General features: G+C 36.2%; 1 protein-coding gene across 1 annotated transcript; it reads left to right on the forward strand.

The window, feature by feature from the left end:
* Positions 1-37: 37 nt before the first annotated feature.
* On the forward strand, positions 38-25496 carry DTL (denticleless E3 ubiquitin protein ligase homolog). The gene is given in 17 exon segments (XM_070948756.1): positions 38-143; positions 146-213; positions 215-305; positions 2008-2133; positions 3027-3125; positions 3338-3399; positions 4823-4943; positions 5824-5889; positions 6164-6276; positions 7543-7616; positions 9177-9280; positions 10868-10972; positions 16738-16850; positions 20226-20315; positions 20961-21096; positions 23533-24353; positions 25431-25496. Coding segments are annotated over 17 exon segments (2361 nt in total).
* The last annotated feature ends 544 nt before the right edge of the window (positions 25497-26040 follow it).

Genomic DNA, 26040 nt, shown 5'->3' on the forward strand with positions numbered 1-26040 from the left:
GCAATTCAAAAAAAGACCGGTTGGTTTATAAAAACTAATGTCTCAGTATAAGGGCGTGGCATCCGCTTGCGGTGGGATAGGAGAAGCCAATGGAAAAGAGGGGGCGCGGCTTCTTGCCGCCAGGGTAGCCAATAGCGGTAGAAAAATGTCTTTGGCGCGGACTTCGGGTTGGCGGGAGATCTTTGTGGAGAAGCTATTCTTTTTCCCGCGGGCTTAACGCGCGGTGATAATAGAGCTTCCAGCTGCCGGCGTTGTTGTGATGTTGTGTCGTTCGTTAGTCCGTCGCTGCCAGGATGGACCGCAGGGTAAGTGTTGGGAAGCCCCTCGTTCCTGAAAAGAGCCAGCTTGGTATGAGCGGTTTATAAACCAGGAGACTCTGAATTCCGAGCCTCCCTTAGGCTGGAAACCAGCTGGATAAATTTGGCTCGGTCACTCTCTCAGCCCAAACCCACCTCATAGGATTGTTGTGGAGAAAATAGGAAGGAGTATCAGGGTATGCTCTCTGCCCTGAGTTATAAGGAGACCGGGGTCAAAATATAATAACAACCCTCATTGCTCCTCCACTGGTCTTTTAAGACCAGCTCTCTTTTAGCTCTTATGCTTCCTCGAGGGAGTGAGGAAGGCATTCCTGCTCTTCTCTGTTCTCTTTTCCCCTTGTGGCCATTCTGGCATAAACAGAAAATCCTTTATCCGTTAATCATTCATTTCTCAATTAAATTTGTATAGCTGCCCCTTTCACCAAAAATGACAGGACAACACAGCTAATGGCTCAAATCACATGCCCCAACTTGCCCCATTGAAATGAATCATAATCATAAATTTAATTGTCAAACATATATAAGATAACAGGTAAAAGTATAAACATAATTTGGATACATGAAAAGAGTAAGAGTAAAAAGGAATATTAGGACAGGGACAGTAGGCATGCTGGTGCACTTATGCACGCCCCTTACAGACCTCTTAGGAATGGGGTGAGGTCAACAGTAGACAGCTTAAGGTTAAAGTTTTGGGGGTTTGGGGAAGAAACTACAGAGTCAAGTAATGCATTCCAGGCATTGACCACTCTGTTACTAAGTCATATTTTCTGCAATCAAGTTTGGAGCGGTTTACCTTGAGTTTGTATCTATTATTTGCTCATGTATTGTTGTGGTTGAAGCTGAAGTAGTCATTGACAGGTAGGACATTGTGGCAGATAATTTTATGTACTATGCTTAGGTCAGATTGAAGTCAGCGTAGTTCTAAATTGTCCAAGCCCAAAATTTGGAATCTGGTGGCATAAGGTATTTTATTGCAGGTAGAGGAATGGAGGACTCTTCTCGTAGAATATCTCTGGACTCTCTCGATTGTATTTATATGAATGAATAAAATAAAAATGAAGATAAATAGTAGGCAGAATTATGTTGATGTCTCAATGCAGATACTATATATTGTAGACCTTATAAAGCACTTTAAAAATACAACACTTAAGAGGGATGGGGAAGGTGGATCAGAGAAACCCATGTTTGACTGAATAGTGGGCGAGATAACTTGGCCTACTGGTGCAACGTTTCCATAGGATATGATCAATGGAGACTGAGGATGAGGGAACTAGGTAGGTAGTCAATATACTTTGAAGGCACAGGTGGTTTAGGAGATATTGAGGGAGAATATAATGTCAATCAGTGTTTAATGGTGATACATGAAGAAATCTTAAAACCTGCTTGCAGAATTGTTGTCAGCTTTTCACATATCGCTTAAAAAATGCCCTTCAGAATACGCTTCAAGGCATCTGCTAGGCCCTACCGTCCCAACCTTCCTAAAAGATGTAAATACCTGGCTATTCTTGCAAGTCTTGGGGTTATATGAAGTTGAAGTTCAGGAAAGCTCTACATTTATTTCTACTTGTGAGTATGTGATGTTGGGGGAAGTTCTTTGTTGGTGTTTATGCTTATTATTGTTTCATTACTTTGTATTCAGTAAAAAAATTAAAAATAAAATAAACTTCTCCGTCTTATAAACTTTTGATAGGTTTGGCACCAAGATTTTCCTTACACCATCTATTGGGACAGTATCAGTGTATTAAGGAAGATGACCATCCTTCCTATGGAGAAATGGGAATTCCAGTTCCTCCTTTTGGCTGTAGCTTTTCAACAGGTAAAGTGGTACCTCATCTGTAAGGTTTGTCATTATGTTGGTTTAAAGGTAGATAGACTTTTCTGATGTGATTTCTAATTTTATTTTTCTTTTGTACTATAATACAAAGCCATCATGGTCAATGGAAAAGTAAAAATCTAATTTGTAGTCCAAACAAACATACTAGACTAAAAGATTCCCTATAAGGATGAAAGAACATGCTGGATAACTTTTGGTAACATTCAGATCATTTGGGCCTAATCAAGGTGAAGGCTAGTCACTTTCATGCATTAGGGAGTTTAGGATGAGTAGTAAATTTACATAAATTTACATCAATTACTTTTTGAGTGGAAAACATCCTATACTTTTCCTTGCAGTGATTTGCCATTACATTTTTCTGGGATGCTTTTTATTTTTCAGATAGGCTATAGCCATCCATATGTAAGTATTTCCATGACAAAATTAAGAAAATATACACTATCTACCATCAAATTTTCTTTTGCTCGGTAGCCATTTTCCAAATTCAGCAAAGGTAGGAAAGTAAGTAATCTTGGAAAAGTAAAGCAATTAATGCCTAAAGAAATTGACTATCCGGTCCTCTATTGAAAGCAGCTATCAAAAGGATATAGAGAAAGAGAACTTGTTTATATATATTAGGTGAATTCATCTTGCCTAATTTCAAAGTAGCTTGTTTGTTACTAAGTTAATCTTTCAAAGTAGCCAATGTTTGTCTATTCTTAGGGTAATAAAAATAAGAGAAAAGTTGATATTTACAAAAATGTCTTTATATTTTGTGTTTTGTATGATTAACACTTAGAATATATGACAGTAATTTTCTGATGCAGAAAAGTTGTGTACTATTAAAAAGCTTACAAAAAGTTTTAAAATACAAATATTACTACATTATTTTTCAGCTCCAGATGTGCAACATGTACTTGGTGTTGCCAATGAAGAGGGATTTGTTAGGTTGTATGATACCCACACACAATTGAGCAACAAGAAAATTGTTAAAGGTAAAAAGAAAGGCTTGTATTTGAACTGTATAAATTGGATTATTTGATAAAAGCAGTAGCCTGTAGAGGTTTTTTTTTTAATACTGTATTTACATTGTGGTACTGTTCTTTGTAAATTTGATGAAGGTAATAGTCTTCATTTTTCATATGTGGATGTTTTATTACCAAGAATTTGGTTTATTTAGATCTAATATATTTTACTTTCACTTCAGAATGGCAAGCTCATTTAAATGCTGTGTTTGATCTTGCATGGATGCCCTATGAACACAAAATTGTGAGTACTGTAAATCATCACTGTTTGTTTTATTAGCTATGGATACCACTCAATCTTGGGTTATGCTATTCCCTCTAATTATTTCTGTTGCTTGCAATTCATTATGCTTTTTCTGGCTCTTAATATTCTAGCAAGATCATTAAGTGGACTTAGTAATATAGTACAGCTTAAAAGATAAATGATATGACCAGAGCTGATATGACCAGAAATGATATGATCACGACAAACTTTCTATTGAAATATCCATGTTCTCTGGGCTCCAGTGGAACAAAACACGAAATACCTTGTGTTTTCTTAGTTCAGCCCAGCAAAACATGATAGGAAACCACTGGAAACTAACTGCTGGTTTGCTTACTTTTTATGGAGGTTCATAAAAGTAGGTAAATGGATGTTACATGCTGAAAAAAGTTAAGATAATTTTTTTAAAAAAAAACTTTGAAATTTGGAGTTGCTGCCGAGCTATCCATTCACCACTGCCTCTGGTTTGGTACAATATTACAGTATGTGAATTTAAACTAGATGTTTATTGTTTTTGATGCAAAAGGCAGGACTAAAACTAGCAGTTCATTCAGTATAGTAGTGAATTAGACTAAAGTTTTCTTTCACTTTAACGAGAGAAGCAGTGGTTAAAGACTTCCCTTTAATCTGCAGTGTTGCAGTTGAACCTTGCATTCTAGATCCTGTTTTAAAAATGGGATTCAGCAATATAATTATCCTTCTGAATTTGATTCTTTAATGTATTTGTGTCTGGCGCATCTGTTGTTAGGAAGCATTATTATATTTTAATCTTCAGGTAGTCCTCGACTTAACAGTTCATTTATTCACCATTCAAACTTACACAGCACTGAAAACAGTGACTTATTACTGTTTTTCATACTTGCAACTATTGTAGCATCCCTATGGTAATGTGATCGAAATTCAGATTCTTGGCAACTGACTCATTTATTATGGTTGCTGTGTCCCAAGGTCATATGGTCACCTTTTGCAAACTTCTGACAAAGCAAAGTCAATGGGGAAGCCACATTCACTTAACTGTGATGTTAACTTAAGAACTGCAGTGATTCACTTAACTGCGGCAAGAAAGGTGGGGCAAAACTTACTTAACATCTGTCTCATTTAGCAATAAAAATTTTGGGCTCCATTGTGGTCGTAAATTGAGGACCACTTGTATATGTCTTATACTTAGATGTCTTTAATCTTCTATGTACCTGATACCTTCCAAAACAGGAATTGTATGTACTTTATGTAGGGACTAAGTTCCATGAACTTGCTGGAGTTTTATTTTTTGAGAAAATATACATAATATTGAATTAATACTTCATTTCATATATCTATTGAAAAAATGCTTTTGTTTTGTAAACTTATGTTAAAGGTACCATAATTTTTTGCTTCCAGTGGTAAACTTGAATTTGTTTTTTCTAAGGTTACTGCTTCAGGGGATCAAACTGCAAAAGTGTGGGATATAAAAACTGGTGAACTCTTGGGAGTGTGCAAAGGACATCAGTGCAGTCTCAAATCAGTTGCTTTTTCTAAATTTGAAAAAGGTAAACTTTAATATTCTGTTCTTTAATGAATTGGGGGAGGGATTACTGTAGAAACTATGGAGCATAGGAATTTGAGACTTATATGCTCAATACCATTACAGTGCCATGGTTACGCCAATGTTCATAGATCATAAATTGTGAGAAAGCTATGTTGCTATCGTATGTTCTTAAATGAACTAGCAAGGATAATTAAAGTAGAAATCCCAGTCTAATACTCCATCTTTACATTTACAAAAGCAATTATTTCTCAAGTATATTTTTTGAAAAGCTCAAGATAGAATTGAAAAATTCCTCAAAAACTGTAGTTTAGACTACTTTGAAGTATACAACAAAACATCTGCGTTTATAAATATAAAATATGTTTAGTGCTTGAAATAGTATTTCAAAACAGAGATAAAGTTAGAACATAGTTTCTCTACATTTTTCAACTGTGGTCAACAAAGAACTATTAAGAAAAAGAGGCAACCACTTAAACAAATACTCCTCCCCCACTTTTAAAAAAATGTACTGTATTTAAGAGCCATAGTGGTGCAGTGGTTAGAATGCAATATTGCAAGCTGACTCTGCTCATGGCTAGAGGCTCGATCCTCACTGGCTCAAGGTTGACTCCGCTTTCCATCCTGAGGTGGGTAAAATGAGGACATAGTTGTCAGGGGATGCAAGAAGGCAAGGGCTGAATAGATAGACTACGAGTGGAGTGTGAGTGCCTTCCACAAATAAGGCTAAAGTAGCAATTGGGCTCTGGCCCATGAGCATACAAAAGCTGAAGTAAATTTCTACGGACTACTATTAGTCCAAGGAATGCACTTGAAGAATTACTGAATTAGTTCTAATCAACATGAACTGTTTTAGTGAAGCACTCTAATTTTGTATTTTATAGCTGTGTTCTGTACTGGAGGAAGGGATGGAAATATCATGATCTGGGACACTCGATGCAGTAAGAAAGGTATGTGATGTGTCTGTTTATTCTCTTGAATTATTGCAATGGTATTATGAGATGGCAGTGACCACTAGATTATCCCGGGTTTTGTGGATATGAACTTGGATTTCCTTGTCTTCATTCCAGTGCTTTCCATTACATAATACATATTAATACTAGGTAAGATATTCAGTTTTCATAAAGTTGGATGAATTTACAGTATATTGTGGGTCATTTACCATATACGAACAAGCCAGAAGAGAAGGTCTTTTAAAAAATGTTTCCTGAACCTGTTTTACAGATGGATTTTACAGACAAGTTAAACAAATAAGTGGTGCCCACAACATCATAGATAAAACACCATCCAAACTGAGGAAGAAAAAACAGAATGTGAAAGGACTTGCACCCTCAGTGGTAAGAATCTGGAATTTTAAGGCTGTATTTTGTCATGTTCTGTTTTGGCCACTGTACTAGTTTGAAATTATTAGGGAGATGGTAGCAATTAAGGAAAACAACTGAATTAATTACATTGATATCTATTTGAGTTCAACCCTCAAAGACTCCTTTGGGGCGACTTTTTCTGCTTTTGAAACATTACGTTTAGCAACAATAAAAAAGAAAAACTTTTGTAATGTTATTTCTCTTTCCCTCCCTCTCTATCTCTCTGCCTCCTTCAGTTTCTCGCTCAACACACACACACACACACACACACACACACACACACACACACCTCTGCACGGGGAGGAGAAGGAACCCCATAGCTGGTGCTGGGTGGTGGGAATGACGTCCGAAGGCTGACTTATTGTGGCTCCATGTCATAATGGGCTTGAGGAGGAGGATGGGATCCCATCTCCGCCATTGTGAACCACGCAAGTGAAAAAGTTCACCCAATCAGTTCCAACTTCGTAAGATCTTTTTCTTTTGCAAGAAGTTGGAATTGATTGAATGAAAAGTGATTGGAGCTGGGCTGGGGCGACTGCGCTTGTGCCCACAGAGAGGGATCTGTATGCCACATCTGGCATGCAGGCCATAGGTTTGCCATCACGGCTCTATGCTCTTTGTTTTTATTTGTTGGGTTTTTTCTTTCTTGTAATCATAGCCCAGAATCCCAATGTGCAAGTGATGGGTATATAAATTGATTAAATACATTTTTCTTCACTTATCATAATTGTTAGGCGGATGTGTTATGGATTACCTTTGGAAGGTAAGCTTAGAAATAAATGCACTAGCTACATCATACTTTACAACCTATCTCACAAGGAATCACATAGGCAGGGGATTTTAGAAAAATTTAATTATTCTGGTTAAGTTGCATTCTGCATCCAGATAGGCGTAGATGACGTTAAATCTTGAGAAGCTAGTTTTAATAATTTGTAAAGCATACAAAATCTAATCTCAATTATGCTGACTTAGAAATCAATATATCTGTATTCAGTGGGACTCGGCAGATTAATGTGAAGACAGTGGTAATTAGGTTTCCCTTCCTTTGTGTGTTTTTCTTTATAATTACTGTATCAGCTATTGAGAGTAGAGCCACAGTTTTTGAAACATCAATAAATAATTACCAACTGGGTCAAATGGGAAGCTGTTTATAGGAAATGTACAAATCAGTACTGAAATTAACTTTGTTATAGTATTAGCCTGTTGAGAAATAACCTCTTTTCCCATTTCTCTTTTTAGGATTTCCAGCAGAGTGTAACAGTGGTACTACTTCAAGATGAACATACCTTAATCTCAGCGGGGGCTGTTGATGGGTAATAGTCAATACTTCTATTTCCAGCAATTTTTTAAAAAAATATTTTGAGAAGCATTATGGATTTCTAATTTTGGATTGTTTGCTCATATGAACATGTAATGAAACTTCATTGAAACTGCATAGAATACCTCTTACCTGGGGAACAAGGACTCTCTTGGGGGTGGGGGGGACAGCATATTTTCTTAGTTATGTTGTTATAAGACAAGCCATTTGTCAAATAAGTATCCATCCTACAGCTGAATCATAGTAGAACATGGTGAAACACACCTCCCATATTGTATAGGCTTTAAAGGCATGATGTAGCTGCTGTCTCTCTTAGCAATTAAATAAATTGAAAAGATAATTTCTCAATCTTTGGGTACTGTCAATTCTTGGAAGGTGATACCCTGATAGTAGTAACATAATGTTTAATATATTTGTATTATATTTAAAATTGGTTAAATCCCTCCAAGGTTGCGTTGCTTTATATCAGCAGATGTCACTGTACTAACATAGGCCATTAGACAGGGTCACATTGCCCCATAAAATGTGATATGTGCCTTGGGGATGTTCTTCGATTCACAGCTGCTTTTAAATAGCAAGTGAAGGCCATTATTGTGGCACCTTTGCCTAGCTTTAGCTGATGCATGAGTTGTAGCCCTCCTTAGATCAGGATACACTGGCCTTGATAATTGATACTTTGATGATTACCTGCCAGGAGTATAGTAATGCACTCAGTGGGAGGGAAGCTTTGTAAATGATTTGGAAGCTACAATTTGTCTACAATACATAAGCATTCTTTATACACAATTGTTATATCAACTGTTGAGATAGAGCCACTGTTATTGATAGTTCAGTTTCTTGCAAGGTAACAACTCTCCTGTTTCTGCACTGACTATCACTAAATTTCCTGGCTCAATGCAAAGTGCTAATAATCGCCTATAAAAGCAATACATAATGTAGCACGGGGCTGCATCAGACACAGCCTAATCAGAATTGAAGCTGCCCATTTGGGAAGAACATCTTGGGAAGTACTGTTAAGAATTCTACTTTTGAAGTCAGAGGGGACATGAAAAAGTCAACAGGCCTCTGTGGGCAGCCCCACACTTGTCCTAGTCCACCTCTCCCTCATGGCATTTAGAAAATTAATGAAAATAGTTCAATACTTTATTGAAAGTTTATTTCACTGAGTTGTTGAACCTAGCAAAGTGTTAGTGATGTTTGTCTTTGGAGAGGGTTGGCTTTTTTTTTTTAATATCTTGTAGCCCATCCATAATCTTTTGATTTGGGCTAACTATAATTTAAATAAATTAGATAAGTAGACATTCATAGTATGCTTCCTAATACTGTATTTTTCAATTTATATTGTTCCCCTGCTAGCTGAACAAATATGTAAATTAAAGGTATATCCTATCTGTCAATTAGTGTTTTATTCTTGGTCTGAGTATAGCAAGCTTCCTTCACATGTTTTGGGACTATGGTTCACTGAATTCATGTCAGATATATTTGGAGAAGATCAAACTGAGGAAGGCTTGATCATTGTATGAAATTCTGAAGAATTCTGTTTTTTTAATTTTAGTGTGATCAAGATATGGGATCTGCGCAAGAACTACACTGCATACCGGCAGGAACCAGTGCCCTCCAGAGTTTTCAGCTACCCTGGGAACAGTACCCGTAAACTTGGTATGGCATAACTGAATATTCAAGAAGGAAGACAGGGTCATTCCAAAACAAAGCAGATACTTCTTTGCTTTTGCTCTGTTTTATATTTATACTTTAGCATTACACTTTGTGCTGAGGTCAGTTACCAAGATCTATCTTAGCCTGATTTCAGGACTATCTTTAATAAAATAAGGGAATTAATGACCCTGTTTGGTTACCTGTTTTGAGAGAATGGGCAGGATGAGCTAATTCTCTAGGTGTCAATAGTCTTCAGTGCTGCCACGTTACTCTTTGGGATGGACCTTAAAGACACTGTTTCCACAATCATGGAAGATGATTTTTAAAAAGGTGTTTTTGTTTTTGGAGAGGATTCTGTGTTGGTCACTTATGCTATAAAGAGCTGTACAATTTATTTTCTGGCCCTTATGAGTTTCAATGTTCTATGATGTCTCAGGCAGGTCATTAGGAGTTAAACAACACACTGACAGTATCCAGCTCTTTTATATCTGATTTAATGGTAGCAGTTGCCATGCTAGATTAGTGTCAGCATTACTAAGGAACTAGATGAATGCAAGTGGACTGAATTTCAAATCTCAAAAAAGCAGAAATTCTGTTGGTGAGTGACCTAATGTTGTCATAGTCAAAACCATTCTGTAAAATAGTGTAAATATGACTTGCTATGATGTTAATCAGACTGAATAATAAGAGCCTGCCTATATGTGTAGGTCTTCTCAGTGCTCTGCTACTTCCTCTGATGTGATGTAAGCAGAACTGAGAAGATTTTGCAATTTTCTCTTAGGGAATGCTTTTCAGACAGCTTTTCTCCCCTGATGCCAAGCAAAGTTTTCCATTTCCCTGGGCTTTTAATTTTTAAGCAGTGATTTGAAACACTTTTTAGATACTTCTGATTTCTACCTATTTTTTATATTTTCTATCTGATTTACATGGAGCCAGTTTGGTGTAGTGGTTTAAGGCGGCAGAGTAGAAGCTGGGAGATTGACAGTTCTAGTCCACCTTAGACACAAAGCCAGCTTGATGACCTTAAGCTAGTCACTCTCTCAGTCCTAGGAAGGAGGCAATGGCAGACTACTTCTAAAAAACTTTGCCAAGAAAATTGCAGGGATTTGCTCAGGCAGTCTGAAAAACAGTCTCAATTGAATGGAAGAAAAATAAAATCTGATTTCCACAAGCTATTATAGAAATGTTTTTACACTGCAATATGGGATGTGCTAAAATATATTTTTTTATATCCTTATTTCTTTTATCAAAACCCACAGACTGACTAAATAAGCATAAGAGGTCAGTTTCCCTAGTTATAAAAAGACTCACATTTACCAAAATAATGAAAAAATGCATGCTATTCCACCTTAACAAAAAAGGCAAACCTCCTCTTTGTATTGAAAGAACATAAAACGTAGATGAATTTCACCACCATACACTGCTTGAACCTTAATATCTTATTTGAAAGCACTTGCTGGAATTTTTGTGTATAATTTTCCTTTAATCTTCCAATAAATACTAATAATCAGATTTCTGCTCCTGGGATTAGCTGTTTCTTATCCAGCCTTTAAGGAGGGAAGTCTGACAACAGAATCTTCTGTATTGTAGGATATTCCAGTCTTATTTTGGATTCCACTGGAACCAACCTATTTGCTAATTGCACTGATGATAATATATACATGTTCTGTATGCCAGGTCTGAAGAATACTCCGGGTAAGTACTAATATTTTGGGATACAGGTTTATCTGTACAATACTTAACAGGTTTAGAAAGCTATGGTTGATGTACTTACTATATCTCTGGCAGTAGTACCATATGCATTTCCAGGAAAGGTAGTCCCATATATTTGAAAATGGCTTTTGCCAAGCTGTGTGTCCATAGAATTGCAATATGTAGTAAATTATACTTTATATACAAATCTATCAGAACAGCTTCGATTAATCGCAGTATGAAAGTTTATAACCCCTACAGATGTCTCCATTTTCTGTTTTTCTTTAGACAAACAAGCTTAGTTGTCTGAGGACACCTGTATATCTTTTCTCTGTATTCTTATTGTCATTAGCGGCCTTTTACATTAATCCAAAGTGGAACATTGCATCATGTCAATGAATTCCTTTGTTAATTGTGCTTATCTCAACCAAGCCTTGTTTATTTATCATCTTCAGAGTCTGCAAAATTACCTCTGAGAAAGATTGATTTAAATATGTTTGGAATAGTGGGTGTTATTAAGTGTTCATTGCCCTTTTCTTCCTTTTTGGGAGGAAATGGAAATAAAATGAACTGTCCATGGAAATTTGTCTATGTTCCAATCATCTACCTTTATGCTATATTCTGTAATTCTGAAAGAGTCAGAAAGTTCAGTCAATTTTGGTAAATTGGTTTGTTTTTGTTTTTTTGGAAGGATAGATCAATAAAATCTACAGAACTTTAATTGCCTTTTTGCAGGTGGCAATTCCACAATTAGAATATTTTGAAAATGTAGGGGGGGAAATTTTTGTTGTTTTTGCTATGGAAGTATCACTGATAAGGACTTAGATTTTGAGAAAACGGGAAAGGTCAGATAAGGAAGATATTTATATCCTTTTTTTCATTTTCATTTCATTTTATTAAATTTGTATACCGCCCTACTCCCGAAGGACTCAGGGCAGTGAACAGGCACGAAATAAAACACATAAATACAAAAGTTAAGACATGATTAAAACCCAATTAAATAATTTTTGCCTGAGACAATTTAAAACCCCCAATAATTTAAAACGAATTAAAATTTGAGTTTAAAAATTTAGAAGAAGGGGAAAAAATTAGGCCAGGCCGGCCTGCTGGAATAGGAGTGTCTTCAAAGCATGGCGGAAAGTGCGCAGAGCCGGGATCCTCCGTATCTCCGGGGGGAGCTCGTTCCAGATAGTAGGTGCCCCCACAGAGAAGGCCCTCCCCCTAGGGCCTTCTTTTTATTTGAGTGTTTCTAATGGAAGGCTACCAAACAGAAAGAAAATAAATCCATGCAGTATTGGAGAACTGGTTCAATTTTTGCTAGCATCTATAAAGATTTCTAAATGCTTGGATTGTAATCTAGCCTAAGTTGATTGATCTAGCTGCTATGATAAATGGGTGGATCTTGGGTTTTCTCTCTTGTTCTATCTATTTCTCCATTTTTGTTCAAACAATATTGTAAAATGCTGTATGTGTCTTTGGAGTTGTAATTGCGTCTTGTTTTATAACAACATTTGCATATATATCCACTTGCTTACTCATAACTCCAAAAAATATGCAGTTTTATAAAGCTGTCTTAATGGCAGCATGGAGATAATTCTGAATTACCGTAGGTGAATTGATATATTTGTAATCGTAATCATCTTTCCTCAACCTGATGCTTTCCATATATATTGCAAATGCAGTCCCCAGAATGTTCAGCCTCGAAACACCTACCACAGTGATGGCTAACCTTTTTGCGTGCCAAAAGTGGGGGGAACACAGGGGGGTTGCACGTGTGCATGCCCATACCCATAATTCTATGCGCCTCACCCCTGTGCATGTGTATGTGACACCACCACCACCACCCCGCGCTTCCGTCGCTTTTGGTATGTGATGGCATGGCGGGCCTGGTAGGCCCATTTTTCGCCCTCCCCAGGCTCCAGAGCCTTTCTAGGATCCTGGGGAGGGCGAAAATAGCCTTCCCCATGCCCCTGAAGGCCCTCCGGAGGCCGGAAATGGCCTATTTGCCGACTTCCAGAAGGCCTGAAAATCAGCTGGCCAGTGTGCGCATGTGTGCCAGAGCTGAGCTCGCGTTCCCACCGGTATGGCTCCGCGTGCCATCTGTGGCATGCGTGCCATAGGTTCGCCATCACAAACCTAGCAGATACCAGAATAAAGAAAGCTGCTCTAAACGGTCAAGTTCATTTCTTGGTTCTGTCACTCTACTCCTACTAGAAGAAGATTGTTTTGGATTTCAAGGCCCAGATACAAGAGAGACAAAAATTAACTTGGATCTACCTATCCCGACTGTCATCTTTTCAAGCCAGAGGATTCAAACACAGAAGAGCCTGCACTGAACAAATGTCAGCCTAGGAATTGGAGAGCAATTAACTACCTGCGGTCAATCTTGCCAATAATCATTTGGGAGAATCAATATGAATCAAATGACAGAGGTGCCAATTCCAAGCAGCGCTATCCCTGAGAACATGTTACAAACTCCAGAGAACTAAGAATGGCATGTTCTCAGAAGAATTCTGCTCAACTCATTGAGAAACAAACTAGCAATAGTCTTAATTGAACCTATATTACTACAACTATCAGCAATTGGTTTTTCCATAGGGAGCAACTGCATAAATGTTCTATATTTTCATGACTTTGAATTCCCTATGCCACCCGAATCTCAATTTTTTGGTTCCAGAATTGGCTGACTATCCTGATACCTACACCTTTCAACTGCTTCTGGACTTATGATTTACCCATGCTCTGATTTGACTTTGGATTCTTACAGGCAAGATTTTGATTTGTTTAGCATTGCTAAGGTGTGTGAGCAATTGCACGTGCCAACACTGCCTACGAAAGCCTGAAAATGTTTGCAAACTTGAAAATGCTTGCTTATCCTACTCCATGTGTGCTCAACCTGAAACAGAACAAAGCAACATGCTAATTGCTCTGAGAGATGACAACAAGAAGGCAGATCAAGCATCTCTGTTATGGTTCCTTTAGAAAAGATGAATGGACAATTCTCGGTGTTATAAAACAATAGGAAAATATTCTGCTGAATTTGTATGCTGAGAAAATGGTAGAATTAGTGGCCAATCTCTAACTATTGGATCAGCTCTTAGTTTCCATTACTGGTAGCAATTCTGATGCAGGCTTGAAATAACATGGTTTGAAGCCATGTTTAGGCAGCACTATGTTGGAGAAAGTTGGATTATAATATATACATCCATAAGTATCCATCCATCTACATCTAAATATCAGAATAGGTTTTCCTTTCAATATTGATCAGAGGGTCTCTAATTTCCTGTGCTGAGTGTAGGAATCTGACATCCCACTCTCCATTGCACACAACTCCCTTTGCTAGTGACAACTCTGAGTTCTTTGGGGCTTTCGTTTTAAAGTTGTTTAAAAATAGCCAAGTAACCCATATCTCTGTGTCACTGCACATCCTTCTTAAGAAATAAGATACCGGTTTCAGGAAATGAGAAAAGCAGCAATTTCCCTACTGGATACTGAAACTTTAGTGTCTACCTCAGAAATGCCAAATGTGAAAAGTTGTAAACAATCCACCATTACATTAATCGCAGTTCAAAACTTACATTCCCTGAAGAAAGAAATAAGTAGGAAAAAAATTTAAGTGCTCTAAAAAATTTTAATACCTAGTAGGTCCTTTTTTTTGGAGAGTAGGGGCAACATTTTAGAAGTTAGCACAGGAGTCCATGCAGGAACTCGTTGAGTATTTGCTATATTCAGGAACAAGGGTACAGTGATACTGTTTACAGATGTGTTCTAGCACGAAAGTGGTTTTTTCAAGATTGTACGCTAAATTCAAAGTTAAAATAGTTTCATACAATTGAAACTTGAAACATTTTGCACACCTCGGGTGGCAAGTTTTATTTTGCTACATTGAGTAAACTTTATGCATTCCCTGCTCCTTTTACTTTGATTTTACCTGTTAAAATATTTTAGCTGCTGGTCCTAGTTCTTTAAGAAAATTCCCACAGTTGAAAAAGTCTCTTAATTATTTCTCATATTACTTAACTGGTTATATTTTTAGCTTGTTATCTTATTGTTCCTCTTTTATTTTAAAGCAGTGTTTTTCCATTGTGAAGTTATTGTAGACAACCATACAAATAGAAACCACTTAGGCTATTAAATCTAAGCCTGCATAATGCAAGAATCCAAATAACAGTTTTCAGATACTTCTCTGGCATCAGTGAATTAAATCCAGTGAAGAGGAGCTGTCAGCTCTCTGGGTAATTCGTTTCACTTAAAAATTGCTCTTACTATTGAAAGATTTTTCTAACATTCAGTTGGAATTTGTCTTGTAGCTTAAGTCCATTATTCTGTGCCCTGTAGTCTGAGATAAAAGAGATCTTGCCCCTCTTCTGTATTTGCACATATTAATGATGCATAAACATCTCAAATGCATCTCATAGGTTTTAGTTTTCTAGTCCCCTGAGCTTATTCATTAGTCCTGAATGTTTTCTAGTTTTTCTCAGTTCTTAAATATGGCTCCCAGGATTAGACAACGTTCCTCAAGTGGAATCTGATCTATATCTCTTCTAAAACATGGAACATGAATAGAAATATTGAAGAGCATAGGACTCAGGTCCAAATCTTCTGGCACTACATTCAATACCTCTATTTCAATGAGCACAAAAGTAAAATTTTTGAGCTAATTGTGTATCCACTTAATTGTCATTCCATTCAGCCCACATTTAATCACTTGCTAATCAGAATCCCATGAGGTTATTTTGTCAAATTCTTTGCTGATATGAAGCTTTATCCTGTCTGCGAGCATTTCTGAGTGTGTTCAAAATAAGAAGAGTCTGGCAAGACTGTTTTTCAAAAAAAACACGTGCTAATTTCTGATGCTTATTACATTACTTTCAAGTTGCTTACAGATAAATCTCTTTATCTTCCTCAGAACCTTCCCATTTATCATTGTTATCCTAACTGGTCAGTTTCCAGCCTCTTCTTTTCCCTTCTGAAGCTAGGCACGTTTGCTCTCTTCTACTGTGGCGCTTCATCAGTTCTCCAGGATATCTAAAATATAATACATGAGGGTTCAGCCAGACAATCAATTACTTCCTTCAGTATGCTTGGATAAAATTGATCTACCTCTGGAAATTAATATTTATTCAAAATTGAGAAGTTAATTCAAAATTCTCTCACCATGATTCTATCAAGCTAACAATTCAGTCTTACCCTTTCCTTGCAACTTCCTAATAGAACCCATGTTTGTTTGTTGGAGGAAACCCAAAATAGCTGAATTTGTGTTTTTTCTTTCTTGTTATGCTTATTAATAACTTAATAGCATCTATATCAATTCTTTACCTTTATTTTGAATGTATTTAATAGTTAATTCTTGTTAATTGTAATATTCTTTCTTAAGCTGTCCCTCCCTCCCGTTTGTTTGTTTGTTTGTTTGTTTGTTTGTTTGTTTTCCTTTCCAGTTCAGGGCTATTATCTATACTTTTTCTTTGTGATCTGCCTTCTTTCTATCATCTATATATGTCTTATTTATTTTTAAATCTTGACCATTCAAGGGGGGAGTAATTTGTATTTGAATGTTCTAAAATCTCAATTTATATCATTTGGTAAGTATGTAATGTATACAAATAGAGTCATTGACAATAAAACCTTGATTACTCTGCTTGTAAGAGAAATAGTACTAAATGGTTTAGAGACATCTCTATATAAAATACTATGTGATATAAAGGGTTTATCCTCAAATTCAACTCTAAGTTGTATATGGTTTTTCTTTGTTTTTTGTTGAATTGCAGTGTCAGTTTTCAGTGGACATCAAAATTCCAGTTTCTATGTCAAATCCAGCATTAGCCCAGATAACCAGTTCTTAATCAGTGGTTCAAGTGACCAGTGTGCCTATATCTGGAAGGTAAGCAGTGTTGGCTCTGACTACAACATTGCTGTTATTTCTCTGTTCGCTTTGTGCAGAAAAGATGGATATGCAGGCACAGAGGGAAGATAATAAGATTCATTGAACCATGTTTCCAGCATACTGTGTCTAAAGTACACAGCTGTCAAACCTGAATACAAGTCCAGATATAAAACAGCTAGGTTCTTGCCTCTACTTTCTCTGTATTTCTAGTTGCTGATCTTAATCTGGTTTTAATAGGCCTTTAAAAATTTCTTTTCAGTTCTGTTTTTCAGCAACTACAACAAGCTGAAAGTTCTTGCTTTATATTTAACAAGAGTCTATACATTAACCAAAGTTTAATAGTCATAATTGGTTTTATTTTTTTTAAGCTAATCATTTCCCAAGGTTTATAAACTGCATCACAATTAGGTTTCTTTCACGTCCCCGATCTCCATGATCCTCAATTTCCAGCAGTTAAGATTTTATTATGATAGTTCAGTCAGAATTTTTAGTAACATTTGCCAGTATCAGCTGGCAGCTCAGAAACTTAGTTTATATGCCAAGCTTTCTGCGGAGAGATGCATATGTTTCAGTGTAATTTCCTCATCCAGTGATACACATTAGAGCATTTCAGGTTAACCCGTCTAGTTTAAATATCCAAAATTAAGTACTTTATATTAATCCAATATGATAAAAACTCATTTAAACAAGGAGTGGGTATGTTCTTTAATTTTAGAGCAACCTCCTTTTGTTCTGCATTTGATTCTGTTGACTTAGTATTCAGGAAGCCTGGGTGCTCCTTAAACATTTTGTAAGAACCCTGAGAAATAGCTCTCAACATTTGTGATCCCTAGGTGTCTTGAATATTAAAATCATCAAATATTAAATTTTAAATGGCCCTAGGATTATTTCATCATCACCTAGTTACCAATGTTTGCATATTCCTTCTTACCACAAAGTTGCCTCTTCAAAACATTTTCCTGAAAAGGGTAGAATTCTCAAAAGTATAAATATTCAGGGCAAAATATGAAGCTTGAACTGTTTCATGCTAACATCTACATAATGTTTGAGTTATACAATTTGTTTACTTAAAACATGTACAGTATGTCACAGAAGTGAGTACACCCCCTCACATTTTGTAAATATTTAAGTATATCTTTTCATGTGACAACACTGAAGAAATGACACTTGGCTACAATGTAAAGTAGTGAGTATACAGCCTATATAACAGTGTAAATGTGCGGTCCCCTCAAAATAACGCAACACACAGCCATTAATGTCTAAACTGCTGGCAACAAAAGTGAGTACTGGAAAATAATGGTGGCCACACAAAATATTGACACTTTGGGCCCCATTTGGACATTATCACTTAGGAGTGTACTCACTTTTTTTGCCGGCAGTTTAGATATTAATGGGTGTGTGTTGCATTATTTTGAGGGGACAGCACATTTACGCTGTTATACAAGCTCTTATACTCACTGTTTTACATTGTAGCCAAGTGCCATTTCTTCAGTGTTGTCACATGAAAAGATATACTTAAATATTTACAAAATGTGAGGGGGTGTACTCACTTCTGTGACATACTGTATATAGCTGCCTATTTTAAAAATAACTCTGGGCAATTTACAACCAATAAAAATATATATTGTAAAACTAACAGCAATAAAACTAAAAACAGGAAAATCTTGTGCCACAGCCACACTTCTCTGACGCATTCATATTCTTGTCCAATCCTGACTTCGCCATCCCAAAACTTGGGGGAAAAGCTAGGTTTTAAGTGGAAGGATAGAACGGTAGGGGCTGTCAGATCTCGAGGGAAGAAAGCAGTATTCAAAGTGCAGCCTCACTACTGCAGTAAAGAGTAATACTATCAGTTCCCGTGATCTTGATGCTATCCCTGTGTTATTTATTTATTTATTTATTTATTCAAATTTCTATACCGCCCTTCTCCTTTTGGACTCAGGGCGGTGAACAGCCAAGATAAAAACATCTATACAAAACATCACAGTTTAAAAATAAAGTTAAAATAATTTATAAATTTGGCCCATAATTTAAAACTTGTCAATTAAAATCAATATTAAAATTTTAAAACTAACCCTAAAATCAAGACAGACCGGCTAACTGGAAAAAATGAGTTTTTAGGGCCCGACGAAAAATCCGAAGGTCGGAGATCACTCGTATCTCTGGGGGTAGATTGTTCCATAGGGTAGGTGCCACCACAGAGAAGGCTCTCCTCCTGGGGGTCGTCAGCCGGCATTGTCTGGCCGACGGCACCCTGAGGAGGCCCTCTCTGTGGGAGCGAACCGGCCGGTGGGAGGCTATTGGTGGCAGAAGGCGGTCCCGTAAGTACCCTGACCCTAAGCCATGGAGCGCTTTAAAGGTGATCACCAACACCTTGAAGCGCACCCGGAAGTCCACCGGAAGCCAATGCAGCTCGCGCAAGAGAGGAGTCACATGGGAGCGCCCCGTCGCTCCCATAATCCCCCGCGCTGCCTAGGACTACATTGACCTCTTGGCAGTTGCAGCACACTGCTAACCCATACTTTGGGTGTCCAGTGTGACACCCAAATCTCTCTCATAAGCATTACTGTTGAGCCAGGTATAGAATTCATTTGTGCTACCATATCTTTATGCTGAGAATTTGAAAAAAGATAATCATAAATTTATGTTGATCAATGGAGATCTGTGTATTTTTTTTAGATTGAGAAAACATAATACAACAATCTTAAAGTTCATCAGCCTTACATGTCAGGATATAGTGTGAAAGAGCAAGGGAAATGGCTTTAAAATTCAAGATAAAAATCTAGACTCAGAATACTTGAACCATATTACTAGTGGCTGGAAGTAGAAGTTCAGCTGCATAATTCATCAATTTACCTTACAATGAAGAATAGGAAAGGCTATTAACACTGGGTAAAAATGTTCAAAATGTGGACTTGACAGCATTAATCTTAGTTTTAAGATTAATAATCTGTGTTTAGCTTTTGCATATTTTGAATATAGAATTTAGCTTACAGATGTAGCTACAATGTTTATACATTTCTTCAGGATGTGTTTGGTTTCTCTACTTCCTTTTGTCCTTTAACCAACAATACATGATTGAAGCTCTTCTTTGATAACTTACATCAGCTCTCTCTAGCCTGAATTGTCTAGATATATTGCACTACGGTGTACAGCTAAGATTGACGGGAAGGATCCAGCCAATTTGGGTATCCTCTAGGGATGGTTTGTGTAGTGAAAAGCCAGAGAGTAATGAGAATTCACTGGGTGAAATTGATGTCTAGATGTCTAGAAGCTCAAGTGTCTTACCTTTGAATTGTGTCCCTTGTGCTACTCATAAATAAACAATAATATTTCCTGATACTTTTTTTTTTAATTCTTGTGTCTATATAGGTATCTGAATTACAACTTCCTCCAATGGTACTTCATGGCCACCTGCAAGAGGTCACTTCTGTTGCCTGGTGTCCATCTGATTTCACTAAGGTTTCTTTCTGGTGTTTTGTCATTTTTTTTTTTGTTGTTGTTGTTTCTATTCCATTTTCTCTTTTCGCAAAAGTAAACACATGACTATATTTTCTCTTGTTTTTAAAACATGGATGGCTCTTTTTAAAAGTTCTTTATTCCAAACATTTTTTTCTTCCTATTTCCTTATACATATCTTCATGTTTTCCCTAGAAATCTTTGGTCCTCAAATGGCTTTTCCTACTCCATTTTATCATGCAGATTAATTATGTATATAGAAATCAGTTCTTGCTATATTGTAAAGTATAATGTAATGAAATGGTTGTCTGATCAGAAGTAAGAACACTGAGTTTGATAGGGCTTCCTAAGTGAATGCAGCATGGCTGATTAATTTTTGTAGGCTGAGGCCTGCATTCCTCTGTACATAAGATACATGGGGCAAACTATAAATATGGGCAAGCCTAAGAAAAAAATCTATTTAGCAATATTGATTCCATTAAAGGGTGATATTGATGACTTCTAGGGAGTGGGTTCCTTAAAAGAGTTTCATCCAGTGTGGGTACTGTAAATTGGATAATAGGGGCCATATGCAGCCAGTAATTTGCCCACTCTAATCTTTATATTCCATATTTCAAACAGTGCAATATTTGTCATGCTATTTTGCAGATTTCCACTTGTTCAGATGACAACACTATCAAGATTTGGCGTTTGAGGCAAAGCACTGCAGAAAAGGTCTTGACAGACAAAACCAGCTTAGTTGGTTGGACTGATCAAAAGATAGTAGTAAAACAAAACAAAATAGGTAAGACCTTGTGAATTAATGATCGCTTTTCTCTAATGTGGATTTAGATCTTAGAAAACTTATTTACAAAATAAATTACAAAACATAATTTATTCCTAATTTTCTCTAAATTCAGCCTGTATGAATCATACAATAATCTGTATGAATCATAAAGAATATCACTTTTAAGCTCTTCCCATTATACTAATAATGGGAAGAGCTTAAAAGCTACCTAGGCCCTACTGCAATTCTCATACACAACAAATTTGTTGCATACATTTGCCAAAATTAAAAATATGCAAAATCAAAAAGATGGCAGTAGAAATCAAAAGAATATACAAAAATTGGGTTTTACAATAAAATACTCCAGGAAATAAAACCTATGTTTCAATAAAAAAAAAGTTTCTGAAGTAGTTTTGCTAGAAACAGTTTAATAATCAATGCAATATTTCAAATACTAAATCTATCTGATGCTGAACATGTTATAGGTTGTTAACAATATGTCAGGCAACAAATGAGATGATATTTCTCCAGGGTTTTTTTTTTTTGTTTTGTTTTTTACTAAATAATCATACTTAGAGCATGCTATAAAACACACACACACACCACCACCACCACCCAAAGATTTTGGGGATATTAACACCCCTCTATGTTGAAGGAAGGTACTATTTCTCCAAGAATGAAGTATTCTGTTATATTTAAATGATAAGGGAGAAATACAGTGATAAATTAAAATGAGATGCCTTGTAGAAAATTCAGTCTCTGTTAAAGTTTGTGGAATTCATAGGTGTTTGAGAGAACTCCCAGAGTTTCATATATTTTATATCATAGAACTCCAGATACCTATGATGTCATAATAGCAAAATCTGTTTTCTGTACATGGTTAGTGTTAATGAATTCTTAATCATGTTATATTTGGTGAGAAAGATTTATATATTGCATATCAAGAACAATCTAAAAATTTAACTGTCAAATATGGTTTCCTGGTTCAAACCACATTCCTATACCGGTAATAAAATTATTTTTATCTAATTCTTTGGAGTTTGTCCAAATGTTGGATTATAATTATATGGCATTGCATTGATGGTCTTAAACTAAACTTCTTTAACATTTCCCTCACCTTCAGTCCCACAAAGGACAGAAACAGATAAGCTGAATTCCTGTTGTTATATTCTTATTACTTTATATATTGCTATTGGTGCATGAATAGCATTTAACAGTTGTGGCAAGGATATTTCTTTTGACCTTACGTGCATTGCATAAGAATTCATTCCCAACTCTTAACTTGCAAAAGAAGGGTAAACTTACAGGGTAAAGAGTGCATTGTTAAACATTAGTCTTTAAACTTAGTGTTACAAGAGTGCTTCACTTCTATCTATTGCCTGCAACTCATAGCACAATCATATGTGATAGATCTCTTTTATCTCTCATTTACAAGGAAGTTCCCAAAAAATGAATTATGGTGGTCTCTTTGAGTGAGCATTGCAAATGACATATTTCTAACTCTAGGAATGGCAGTAAATTGTTCTGTGAACATAAAATTCCTATGCAGGAAACTTGCAGAACAATAGGAGGGTATGTGCCAGTTCTCTTTCATGCTGCGAGTATCTCACGTGCACATATACATCATTGTTCTCTTAGGAAACTTTAAAAGAATCACTTCCTATTCCCATAAATAAAGAAGAGTGCTGTTTAATCCTTTGGTTTGAAAACTGCAAGTGATGTTCATGCTGCATCTTTATAAAGTTGACAGTAGTATTATATAAAACATCTCATCTCCTTATTCTCCTTCATTTTCTCCTGAAACAGCTTAGAAATGGGAAAGGAAGTCCATGAACTCAGCAATCATAAGCAGACTTCCTTTTGAGACCTTGATATGTTGAATACAAAGCAAATGCTAAAAACACAAAATAGTTATTTACACTGATTCATATTGTCTTAACCCCAGTTCTGTTTCAGGGCTGTCTAGATAAAAGTATGCAAGATGTTTGTACTTCCAGCCCCCTCCTGTTCACAATGATACTGTGGCTACCTAGGAATTATATATGCACAGACTTTTTAAGATTTTAATATTTGGAAAAAGGATACAGAGATGTTTACCATTTATTTTTATGTTTGAGAATGTAGAGGCAAAAAGAATTACTTGAGCAGGGCCTTTGTTCTTTGTGGAGCTGCCTGATCTCTTCAGACTTTATCATTTTGTATCTTGTCTTTTACCACAAAAACCCTCTCCAAGATGCATTGAATTTTCCTAGAAGTAAAATATTTCCAAATGACTTTATACACATTTTCCTAAGTAGCAATTCTCACATTGCCTACTAAGAAAACACAGGAAAAAACCCTTCAAATCTGAGTCATTCAGATTCTAAATATTTAAATATGTTTAGTGTGCAACATTGCTGTATTTTTCTCTCATGTTACTTTATCTTCACTAAAGCTGCTTTGTTTTTCTTTTAGAAGTTCTTAGCAGCAGGCATGGTACTCCACCTAAAGTTCTTCCAACAGGCAGCCCTCTTATTTCTTCACCACAGCCAGCTGCTTGTGCTCCAATTTACACGGGAGATCTTCCGCTTCCTACCAACACACCAACATCATCTTCTGTAAAGACACCAACCAACTTAATTTGCACCTTCACTCCTGCAAAGCAGAAAGTTACTTCAAGCACCTTATCGAAACTAGCGCTTACTTCAACTACATCCATTCAACACTGGGTTACAAAGACTCCAAATTCATCTCCACCTGTAAGGGAAACAAAGACAGTTTCTCCACAAATAGCTGCAGCAGATATTCCTGACACTGCCTTTGCTTCCACCTCACCACATCTGAGGTCAGAAACACGTGCCAAGAGAAGGTTAGAATCCAGTAGGGAAGAAAATATGATGTGCCTTAAAAGATGTAACTGTATGACTGAACATCACCCAGAGTCTAAGAAATCCAGACAAGAACAGTTCACTTTGGCAGCAGGTTCAAAGCCTTGTAGAGGAGACTACCTTACTCTTAATGGAGAAGTACAGAATATTCAAAGCTTGAAAGAGCCCTTTTCTCCTAGTAGTCCTTGTTCTTCTGCCACTTGTCTAAATTATCCACATCTTACCAAGACATCTTGTGAGAAGATGATTGACAAGGAGAATGGTTCTACTGACAGAAGAAGCTGGCTGTCTGATTTGGGAAATAAACTACGGACTAACAAAATGAATAACTATAGTGGGTCATCCTCATTACGGAATCCAAGCATAAAACGAATGGAAGCTAGGACAGGAGCTACATCACCAGGGCCCGTAAGTAAATTACACATGGTTGCTAAACCAGCTTTGTTAATTTGGTCAAAATTCTTCTTATAAGTATTACATATTATAGTAGAAGCACCATCCATGCTAACAAGTAGCAAAATAGTCTCTTTGCTATAAAAAGTAGGGAGAGAGGGCTAAACCAATATCAAATTAAGTCAGTATTGTATAGCCAAAGAGCATCACTGGTGCATAACAGGCAAAGATAAGGAAGTGGCCCATGCTTGGGAGCACACAAATAGTTTGAAGAATCTCTAATACTGACTTATGAACTAGGGATACTCAATTATCAGAAATTGACTTTCTTAGTTTCCAAAACTGAAAACTAAAGTGTATAGAGTATACTTATATATTTTTATATAAAGTATATAGCCCAATTTGCTCTGCAGGCCAGTTTTTTTATACAGCACATGTTTGTACATGTAGAAATATGGAGTTTGTAATCTTTATCTACAGAGTTTGGATGAATTTTATACTTGCTGTCTTTTGTTCTATGTTCTAAAACTAATGGCCAGGCTGAATAGCATAAATCTATAATGGTATAGAGATGATGTTTTTCTTTTTCAAGATGTAAAACTAGTAAAGATTTAATAAATGTACTGTTGTTGGTTTTTTTAATCCTGCCCCCCACATTCCAAGCAGAAATTTGATGTTTTGCTAGATGATTATTTCTTTTGGCCAAGAGGATTGGTTTCTGACTCTCTTTGATAATGGATAGATCAGATGGTAGTACTGTTTACCATATTCACATCTTGTTACTAGAATTGTACAAACAAACAGCGATCAGTGTATTGCTTTAATTCCTGCACTAAGTAGGAAGTTGCCTTCAATAGTGAAATCTATTGTATAAGCCTTTTTAGACTGATTTAGAGTATCCTACTAGACTACAACTGCTTATTAATTTTCTGGCTACATAAGAATTCATGTATGATAATTAGTTAGCTGCTAATGTAGAGAAATTGATTAGAATGACTATGGAAAAGACGAAATGGTAAAGGTGAAACCTTTTATGCTGATAATTATATTTGACTATTTTTTTGTTTTTTTTTTTTGTTTTTAATCTTACAGATTATAACTACAATAACAATGAGGAAGATTTGTACATACTTCGAGCGAAAGTCACAAAAAACCTAAAGAACTATGCTTTGAGTGTACCTTAATGCTGAAACATGCTTTTTATTAATCCAGATGGATTTAGTTTTATCCACAAAAAAGATACCCGTGCATTTTAATTAAAACTAATACTTCCTGTTTTTATTTTATTTTTTTCTATTTACCGTCTTGCATTTAATTAGTTAGGACACGAATTAAATGGAGAAACAGGCTCAATGAATGAAACAGCCAATCCCTTTGATTGTAAAATTTGTGTTTGTTTCTTTTATGGTAAATTAGAGAAAATATTTTTTCAACCCTTTTTTGAATATACTTTTACCTATTTGAATGTACTATTAATTGCTAAATTAGCACATGATGTAAAACAAAAAAGGAATCATCCATTCAAGAATGTTTTACTTGATCTGCCTTACACTAAAGGAAATGCCTTTATTTTATGCATCACAGTTTCCCATTGTTGTATTGGTGTAAAGATATCTTCTTATAAAGTACACTTTTCTTAACATTGCAGCTTTTTTTCTTCTTTTGCAATGGAGCAGATAATAAGCAGGAGGGACAAAAAGCC

This window comes from Pituophis catenifer, unplaced genomic scaffold (assembly GCF_029215685.1).
Source record: "Pituophis catenifer annectens isolate HBS135680 unplaced genomic scaffold, rPitCat1.0.hap2 SCAF_1, whole genome shotgun sequence".
Classification (NCBI taxonomy): Eukaryota; Metazoa; Chordata; class Lepidosauria; order Squamata; family Colubridae; genus Pituophis; species Pituophis catenifer.